The following is a 10,165-nucleotide window of genomic DNA, read 5'->3' on the forward strand; positions in this document are numbered from 1 at the left end:
TCTGGAGCAAGTCCTCGCCGGAGTCTGAAGCTCCAGCGAGTGATGATATGGCATGATGACTATGTAAATGAAGCTGACATGGCACTAAAAATAAATAAATAAGTAAAATTAATTTACACATCATATAATTAACATAATTAACTCTAATTCTAATTCTAACCCAAATCTAATTAAGCCAACTTAATTCCCCCTCCCACACTAATCCTAATTCCCACCAAATTACCCCAATTCCCATTTCATCAACTCAGAAATTAGGGTTCATAATATTTCCTTCTTCTCCCTCTCCCGATCTCCTTCATTCTACTGTTGTTCTTCTTCTTCATACTGTTGTTCTTCTTCTCTTCTCAATCGTGGATCTAGGGCTCTCGAACGAGATTCTTGGCCACCACCACTTCTGGGTCTCAATCTCCTGGGTTTCTTCTTCCATGGCCACCGCCACCACTACCACTCACGGCTTGGCCACCACCACCACTTCCGAAAGCACGATGGGTCTTCTCTCGAACTTGGACAGAGCAGATCGATGGAGATCTGAGTTGGGGATCTCCTCCGAGCCCACGCCCTTGCTCCGCCGTCATCACCATCGCACGCTCTGAGTTGGGGACGCTCTGAACCTTCGGTTGCAGGTGGGTTGGGGTTTTGGACCCTCTGAACCTTTGATTGCAGGTGGGAGTGGGGCTGGGGTTGGGGTTCCGATTGCAGTTGGGGGTTGGTTGGAGAAGAAGAAGATGAAGGAGGAGGAGATGAAGCAGATGGGGTTTTGGGGTTTATGGACAGGGCGTGCGTGATTATAACAATCTGGTGGTTCCCATGTTTTTGGTTTGGCAGCGTGTTGGAATTACTCTTCCCCTTGCTGGTTTTTCGGTTGCTACTTTTACCTTCTAAGGATTGCTGAGCATTCTCCAGCAACTCCATTCCTTCGAGCATGGTTGTGGCTCAAGGTGAAGGTCAAGGATTTCCATTTCTCCTTCTATGAATGGCTATCAGAACCTATTTTATACATCAGAAGTGTGGGGTAATTAGCCTTGGCTCTGTGCTGTTTGAAGAATGTTAGGCACTAGGCAGGGATGTTGGATCCATATTTTTTATAGTGTGAAGTGGATTTTCTGATAGCTAAAGGAACAAGTAGGTTGCTGGCTGCATAATTGGAATAATTGGATGAATGATCAAATCAGACCTGGTCATGTCATCGTGCTTTGGTCTTCTTCTGGTGGATCATGTAACCGTTTGAAGGATGGACAAGCATTGTTGTTGGCTCTCATTTTGTAGGACTCCTTGTTGTTTTCGGTTTCACTGTTTCTACTGTATTTTACTTTCTCTCTTCCCCTTGTATCCTCTCTATTATGTTCCTTTGTAAGGGTTGGCACCCCTTTGTACCCAAAAACCTTCTAAGTATTGCTAGTATAGCTTTGGTTGATTTAGTGTTGGTTCCGTTTCTAGCGTCTGTAATCCTGAGATGGGTAATTTAGCACCATTCTTGTATCTCTTTCTTTCTTTTTCTTTTTACTATTGTTTCTAGCTTCTATAATCCTGAGATTTGTTCTTGGTTTTGGTACTTCCTTAATATATTATTGGGTTATTAAAAAAAATTGTGGGTAAATTTTCTGGGTTTGGAGGGAGGGGTTATTCTTGATTTTCATGTTTCTGGGTTTAGTTGTTTGTTGAAGAACATAAAGAATGTGAGGGAAGATGATTTATTTCTCTGGGTTCAAGTTTGGTTGTTTTTGCTTAATAAATTTTTCTTTTTTAACTTTAATTAATTTATGGGAAATTGGGTTTTTTTAATTAACTTTGAAAATTTTAATTAATTTATTTTCCTGATGTGTAATTTTTATTTTTTTTTATAAATTCCACGTAGGCACTATTGACACAGTCATCATGCCATATCATCACTCGCCGGAGCTCTAGACTCCGGCGAGGACTTGCTCCAGACGTTTTACAAAATAGAGGACTTATTCCACAAATTTTTCCGGTCAGGGACCTAGTTCAGGCGGCGAGACAAAGACAAGGACTAATTTGAGGATTAAGCCAATTAGAAATTAACAGTGAAAAAAGTTGAGATTTTGGGTGCAATTCCATCTGGAATTCTCTTCTCCCTCCCTCCACTGTATCTGATTCAACCAGCATTTAACAATAGAAAAATGGCATCCAATAAGGGCTGTCCACATGCGAACAGGCTCCAAATTAAGTACTTGGTTAAAACTTAAAACACCTTCAAATGTATTTGGAAACAGATATCGAAGCTACATGGTTGATCTGATCTACAAGTTTTCATGCCAAATGGATTTGGGTTGTCAATTTTTCTTTTGTACAATAATTGAAATCACGTAATTCAGAATAATTAAGCTTGATTTTGGTTTGTGAGGTTATGGTGAAGGCATAAATTATGCAGAATAATTGTTGATGAAGAAGGATGTTATATTGTGGGGTGTTGTTAAATTCAAGTAAATATATAAAAGGGGATAAAAGTAATTTTAATTATAAAATCTCTTGCCTCCCCTCATGAACCAAATAAAAATAAGTTATTTTCCCTCCCATCCCCTCCTATGAACCAAACGTAATAAGTATTAAAATCTCTCCCCTCCTCTCCCCTCCTTTGAACCAAACAGTATGTTACACTCTGGAATCACTTTCAAAATGAAAATTTGTCTTTTTTCTTTTATGACCACGATTTACTGACAATCTCATTTGTCTCTTTTACTAGTTTAAACCCGTGAGCTGCATAGTCTAATACAATCACAGCATAAAAAAAGTCTTAAACATTCCCCTAACTAGTATCTGAACCTGTGCGTCGCACGGAGAATAATATGGAAAAAGAAAAAAAATAAAGCTAAGAGTAATGAATAATTATTTTTATATGGTCATTTTTTTAACTGAATTGAGTTACATTCAGGTATGATTTGGTTATGTTTGATATTTAATTTTGATTTTAGAGAGAACACTATCATACGCAGAATCATGTACGGATTATATTCATAGGTATAATCTTCCATTCGTTGATCCCCATGAGTTAAAAACAAATTAATAAAAGTCTTAAACATTCCCCTAATTATAATTCATTATTTTGTTATCTCTCATAATTAAAGTTAAATTTAAAAATATTTAAAATAAAAATAGAAGAACATAATTGAATACATTTGTAAAATCAATTATACTATGATCGAGTATATAACTATATATAGACTAAATTCATAAATAAAAATAAGGATTTAATGCTTATGCTATGTTCTTAATTTATTATGACACTAAGTGTTTAATTAATTGTCCCCACAAAATAGTAATTGCCCCCATAGCTTTCTATTTTTACCTTAAGTATCCCCAAAAACTCAAATTTTGTTAAGCAACCCCTTTGGTACTCAGAGCCGGCCTAAGGGTAAAGTCACCCAAACAAGGGTTTTAGGCCTCCAAGTTTTTTTTATTAAGTAAAAAATGCCCCAAATTTTTTTTACTAAGTAAAAAAGACCGTACCTCAAAATGAAAACTAAAAAAATCTTATCTTAGGTCAAACATGTCTCTAGGCCCTCAAAATTAAAATTCGTTTTAGGTCTCATTTGGTGTTAGGTCGGCCCTTTTGGTACTACTTCTTACTCCAGGTAGCAATATTTGTTGGATGAAATCACATATTTTTATATTTTTATATTTATTTTTGCTTTCAATTATTGATAGACCCCAACTCAATCTCACTTCTAATTCATATTTCATCTTCATCCACAACCGGGTGGTTCGCTTTTACTTTGCAACTCAAACACCTCATGAAATGGGAGTGAATTCTCTCATGTGTCAATTTCTTTGTAGGGTTAATCGTCTACTTGGTCCCTGTCTTTGTCTCGCCGTCTGAAATTAGTCCCTCCCCGGAAAATTTACAAATCTAGGTCCTCTCGTTTGCAATAAGTCTGGAGCAGGTCCTCGTCGGAGCCCGGAGCTCCGGCGAGTGATGAAGTGGCACGCTGACTGTGTTAATAATGCTTACGTGGATTTAAACAAAATTAAAAAATAAATAACAAGTCATATTTATTAATCAAATTAACTAATAATAAATCTATTAACAAATCAAACCCTAATCTAATTAACAAAATCAATTTCCCCCAAATAAAAAAATTCCTAAATCAATTTGGGATTTATCAGAAGCATACCCACCCAGAAAATCAACCATAACCCAGAAAAACATACCCACCCATCAAGATTCTTCTTTATCAATTAATCTCTCCACTCACAAATATTTCTCCCTCCACCGTCCACCCCTTATTTTTCATTCTCTTCCTTCTTTCTCAAACCTCAAGATTGCCTCACCCACACATGCTCTTCTTTCATTGATTTTCCTTCTATCTCCAAGAAAACCGAGACATCTCCAACCTCCCTCACCCTTCATCTTCTTCCTCTCAACAAATCAGAAACCCAGAACCACCGAAACTCGCGCCTGCATGCCCACACCACCACCTCCGTCCTCCACCGCCAAGATCCACACACGGTTTCTAGATCTGAGCATCAATCTGCGAATCGTCTTTGTGTTTTTGTCCTAAGCGATTTGTTCTAGGTCCTTTCAGAGTTGCGAATCGTCTTCCACCGCCCAGTTCTGTTGCTGCATAATTTGGAGGAGCTCTTGGGGTGGCGGCGTTGGTTGTCCTGGGTGCACATGATGGCGGACATGAGGGAGTTAGATACTGAAGGGTCGTAGTCTCCGCCGTTGCAAGGGAGACGCCGATCTGAGTCTCCTGAATTTTTCTCCTGAATCTGGGTTCGATACTGGGTACGGTTTTCTGAAATTGAAAGAAGAAGAAATAAATTTGGGTTTGTTGGCTTTATGAGTTTTTGGTTTGGGGTGAGGTTGGGGTTAAGGGTGGCGGTGGGGAGTGGGTGGGTATGGTGGGAGAGGGTGGAAGGTGAAAAGATGGAGAAATCATGACTTCCCTGCTCTCGATATCGTCTCTCTCTGTTGGACTTCTGGGTTTTGAAAGTTTAGGAATTTTGTGTTTTGTGTTGTGTTCTGGGATGTTTTGGTGGTTTGGGATTTGATGTGTGAAATATGGTTTCTATAGGTAGATGATGAAGATGAAAATGATGAAGTATATGACTTTTGAGGGTTTATTTTCTGGGGTTTTATTGTTTCTGGGTTTGAGGAGTTGATTTTATGAAAATGGTGAAGAGCTTGATGAACATGGAAGGATGATTTGCTGGTTTCTGCAACAGTAAGGCTGAGACTATTTGTGCCATGCCGTGTGTGCATTTTTTCTTTTCCTGTACCTCTTTTTCCAATTAAACTGGGTTTGTAGCACCACTGGTGCATCTCTTTATTAAACTTGGAATGATGATTATTGATGATGTTGGGGGCTTGGGGCCAACGTATCCTGGGCAATTATTTAGCCACTGTGTTTGCTTTTTCTGGCTGCGGGTTGCTCTTCATGTGGGGGGATTTGGATCTGGTTTTTGGTTCTAGGTGGAAATGTTGCTTCATAGCTTATTGGATTTATGTTTTTTAATTGGTACCTGTTTCGTGTTCTGATAGGTTCTAGATCTTAATTTTTTTCAATTTGGGTATTGTAAAAGGAGGATGAAGATGATGGGATGGAGAAGATGAAGATATTTGTGAGATGATAAAGATGATGAACAAGGAGATGAAGATTTTTTATTTTCTGGAAATAGAAAAAAATTATGATGTGTAATTTAATTTAATTTAGTTTGGGGTTTTAACTTAATTTAATTTAATTTAATTTTCTGATGTGTAATTTTTATTTTTATTCTTTAAATCCACGTAAGCATTATTAACACAGTCATCGTGCCACTTCATCACTCGCCGGAGCTCCGGGCTCCGGCGAGGACCTGCTCCAGACTTATTGCAAACGAGAGGACCCAGATTTGCAAATTTTCCGGGGAGGAACTAATTTCAGACGGCGAGACAAAGACAGGGACCAAGTAGACGATTAACCCTTCTTTGTATGCATTAATTGATGACTAAGATGAGCCCATGTGGATGTTTATGAGGAGTGAAATAGTTAACAAGACATCAATATAAATAAAAAATATAAGAGAATTTTCATACAAGAGGATTATATATAACCTGCACAAAACTTTTTCAAGCTTCTACCATTAGTCTGTCACACTTGCTGTTCAAAAAAAGTTCTTCTACTTTTTAACTTTTTATTCCAGAATAACATTATTTTATGTTATAGTTAGGGGTCCCGCTACCATGGATCCCATCTTTTCGGGCTCTAATTTTGGAGCCCTGTTTTTTACCTACCATCACCCTTCCGGTTAAAAAAAAATAAAATTAAAAGTAAATGTTTTTAGTTAAAGTTTTAATTATTCCATTAATTGCTAATCATGATTCCGCACTAATTACCAGTATATATTCTCAGCTGGAATTAATTTCACATTTCAAGAAGAAGGACATTCATCTTTACCCTTAGCTCCTTACCTCTGGTTGTACCCCCACCAGCCTCCTCCGGCAGATCCAACCCACGAACCCCGTAACCATAGCAGCGAAAACAAAGGTATCCTTCGAAATCACGATTTTTCGTTTGTCGTGTTTATAGATCTGAAAACCCCCAATTCGCGTTTTTATGTTGAGATGCTCTTAGTTCAATTCGAATACACATAACTGATGTTTGTGATTTACTGTTTGTAGATCGCTCCGGCAGCACTCCGGCGATTATTCAACTCTTCAAAGATGGCAACTGGGGAAGGAGAAAGAAAGATTGATAATGCAGAAGATTTTTTGCAGGTTTGGTAATTATTGTTTTCAAACCTTATTGACGATGCTATCCTTGTTCCTTATTGCGAATGGTTTCGTTATTTTTGTTCAGGTGAACGAGGAGTCCGATAGTGATGATGAGAATGAGACTTCTGGTAGTGAGGAAATTGAAGACTTCTGTGATGGTGAAGATGCTGTGCAATCCATTGGAGAAACTTGTACAATTCCCATAGATGGTGTTGAAGATATGGGTAACATCAATTTCGTCACTTTAACATTTGAAGACATGAAGAAATACAGGTTTTTAAATCGCAATGTTGCCTGCGATTTTTACAATATGTATGCTCGCTTTAATGGATTTTCTGCCCGTCGGAGCGTTGTCAAGAAAAACTTTAAGGGAGAAATTGTGCAGCAGAATTTTGTCTGTCATAAACAAGGTCACAGAGAAGATAGATTTGGGGAAGATGGAGTTCGCAAGCGTGAACCTAGGAGGGACATTAGGTGTGGATGTTTAGCACACTGCAAGGTCCATATTGATGAATCTGAATATGGTCAACGTTGGGTTGTTAAACATCTCGATGATGGCCATAGTCACTTGGTTGTCCCTGATAAGCATGTAGGTTTGCTAGCCGGTCATAGGAAGATGTGCGACATGGATGTTTCCCAGATGAACAACATGATTGGAGTTGGTATTTCACCTCCCCAAGTTTATGCATCATTTGCTGGTGAAGCGGGTGGGTATCTGAATGTAAATTTTAATCAGCGAAACATGTACAATGTATTGGATAAGGAGAGGAGAAACCAGTTGCCTGATGCAAGAGGTGCATTTGGCTATCTGCGTACTTTGCGAAGCACAGATCCAGACATGTACTGGAGCCATAAGAAGTCTGAGGAAGGAAAGTTGCTGAACTTGTTTTGGTGCGATGGACACAGTCGTAGAGACTATGGTGTTTTTGGTGATGTGTTAGCATTTGATGCTACGTATAGAAAAAACAAATATAGTTGCCCACTTGTGGTATTGTCTGGAGTCAACCATCATAACAGGACCATTGTGTTTGGCACAGCAATTGTATCTGATGAGAAAGAAGAAACCTATGTATGGCTGCTGGAAAAATTTGTGGATGCAATGAAAGGCAAAGCTCCTGTATCTGTCATTACTGATGGATGCAAGTCCATGACGAATGCGATTAGAAGAGTATTCCCCGATGCCCACCATAGGTTGTGTGCGTGGCATTTATTGGAGAACGCATGAAGGAATGTGAAGAAGCCCAAATTCGTAGAAATGTTTAAAAGATGCATGTTGGGTGACTATGAGGTGGCTGGGTTTGAAGATAGGTGGGAAAAGATGGTGATAGAATTTGAAGTTCAAGATGAACCATGGGTGAAGGAGACGTATGAGAAGAAGGAAATGTGGGCTTCTGCATACATGCGCGGTCAGTTTTTTGGTGGTTTTAGGACCACCTCGCGAGTTGAAGGCTTGCATGCTCAGCTCGGTAGATATGTGAATTATAAAAATAATTTGTGTAATTTCTTGAAGAACTTTCACAGGTGCATGACCTACTTTAGGTTCAAGGAGGTTGAAGATGACTTTAATTCAACACATGGGGAACAAGTGTTGTTGACATCTCTAAAAGCACTGGAGAGGTCCGCATCAAAGATCTACACGCGTAACATATTTCTTCGTTTTAGGGCTATTCTTCAAAGGGCTTCAACCTGGAGGGTTTTTGGGTTCAAGAGAACAGCAATGTGTGTTATCTACTTTGTGAAGCATTACCCCTCAACTGGAAGGAATTGGCAAGTTACTTATTATGAACCTACTAGTGAGTTAAAGTGCAGCTGTGAGAGAATGGAGTCAGTAGGCCTTCCTTGTGATCACATTGTTTCTGTGATGGTGCACATAGATATGGTTGAGATTCCTAAATCCCTTGTTCTTGGTAGGTGGACTATTAATGCTAAGGAATCTATTGAGGGCTTTGGAGAAACTGAAATGAATGAATGGGATCAACTAACAGTCTGTCGATATTCTGCATTGCTTGCAAGTTGTAGAAACCTGTGCAAACTTGCTTGTCGCACAAGTGCACAATTTCTAGAGACCAAATCACTTGTATTTGAGCACTGTAAAAGACTGAGCAGTAATTCACAGGTTGACGTGACAGCTGGAGATGGTGCTGCTGACCATGGTGCAACAGTTGATGAGGGACAGGGTGAGGAAGGTGAAGAGAGGCACATTAGGAATCCTGATGTTGTCAGATCTAAGGGATGTGGGGCCATTATCTCTCAACGGTCAATGAAAGGTAAGCGTACTCTTCGCTGTGGTATCTGTGGCAAGCCAGGACACAACCGCACAACATGCACACGTAGAGATGGCCAAACGTCTACTCAACTAGGAACTCAACAAGGAACTCAAGAGGGATCTATTGGTGCTGGTCTCACCCAGAGACTATTTGAAGAAGAAAATGAAAATGTTTGAGACAGATGTTGAGGAGGTAACTATCCTCTCTTTTATGATTTCATGTGCTTATGTTGTTCAAATGAATGGTTTCATTGTGCTTAATGTGCGTATAAATTTCAGGTTGTGGATCCTTTTCTGGTGTGGTTTACGGAGGCTGACGTAGTTTAGTTCTATGGAACCCTAGTATGCGTATAATTAGATTGTGGTGTATTAGGTACAAAACAATTTGTGTTACTGTTGGATTTGTATTGAGTAAATGTTGAATTGTGTGTATTAAGTTTAATTTGATGTTGGATTCATATTGTGTTATTGTTTTGACTTAATATGTAGTTTATTTGCATGTTTTGACTTAATATGCAGTTCATATTGGGGTAGGAAAGGGTTTATGAGTGCTGCCTAAAGGTGCACTAATAAAATTAAAAGTGTAGAATGAACGAAAAACAGAATTTGCCACAAACAACCATATATTTTTCCATAAGTGTGTCAAAAGAAACACCTAAAGATCCAATTACATTTTTTTTTCTGGGCCAGCCCAAAATAAAAAGTTAACGGGCCCAGGCCAATAAGCAGCTTCGTAAGCATTACGAGCCAAAAGTGTTAAGCAGGTTCAGAAGCACCAAGATCCACAACATTGGACCATTAACCAGGTTCATACACATTACAAACCAAAAGTACGAGGGGAACATACACAGTACCAAAAAACTCGTCTAGTTCTCAAAAAATCTTAAGCTACTATGTGCATGACCTACTACCACCCAACATCAACTCAGCTTTGTCAGAGTATCCCAGAAGGCCTCACTGCTTGTCTGTAGCTTCCTCCTCTCCTCATTGTACCATCCAGTCAGCAAAGAAAGAGTCAACCTCATCCTCAAAGGGCTTGGCATCATCTGAAAGTAAAATATGGTAAGCTTCTTTTTGAGTTTAGCTATTGTATTCAACAAAAAAGCAGTGAGAGTGAGAGTGTGCTTACACTGACAATAAGATTTGGATTGAATGCATCCTCCATCTCCATCCAATGCATTGTCCAA

The 10,165-nt window shown here is 39.0% G+C and overlaps 2 protein-coding genes across 2 annotated transcripts; both read left to right on the forward strand.

The window, feature by feature from the left end:
- Nucleotides 1–6,661: 6,661 nt before the first annotated feature.
- On the forward strand, nucleotides 6,662–7,937 carry LOC130713133 (protein FAR1-RELATED SEQUENCE 5-like). Its single transcript, XM_057562929.1, has 2 exons — nucleotides 6,662–6,715; nucleotides 6,798–7,937. The coding sequence occupies exons 1-2, from the start codon at nucleotides 6,662–6,664 to the stop codon at nucleotides 7,935–7,937; spliced, it is 1,194 nt and encodes a 397-aa protein (XP_057418912.1).
- Nucleotides 7,938–7,967: 30 nt separating this feature from the next.
- On the forward strand, nucleotides 7,968–9,155 carry LOC130713134 (protein FAR1-RELATED SEQUENCE 5-like). The gene has a single exon (XM_057562930.1). The coding sequence runs from the start codon at nucleotides 7,968–7,970 to the stop codon at nucleotides 9,153–9,155; it is 1,188 nt and encodes a 395-aa protein (XP_057418913.1).
- Nucleotides 9,156–10,165: the final 1,010 nt, after the last annotated feature.

The sequence above is a fragment of the Lotus japonicus genome, chromosome 4 (genome assembly GCF_012489685.1).
Source record: "Lotus japonicus ecotype B-129 chromosome 4, LjGifu_v1.2".
Taxonomy (NCBI): Eukaryota; Viridiplantae; Streptophyta; class Magnoliopsida; order Fabales; family Fabaceae; genus Lotus; species Lotus japonicus.

Coding starts and splice junctions, on each gene's coding strand:
- LOC130713134 (XM_057562930.1), top strand. CDS start 7,968: ATGTTTAAAAGATGCATGTTGGGTGACTATGAGGTGGCTGGGTTTGAA.
- LOC130713133 (XM_057562929.1), top strand. CDS start 6,662: ATGGCAACTGGGGAAGGAGAAAGAAAGATTGATAATGCAGAAGATTTT. Junction 6,716..6,797: donor ATGCAGAAGATTTTTTGCAG/GTTTGGTAATTA, acceptor ATTTTTGTTCAG/GTGAACGAGGAGTCCGATAG.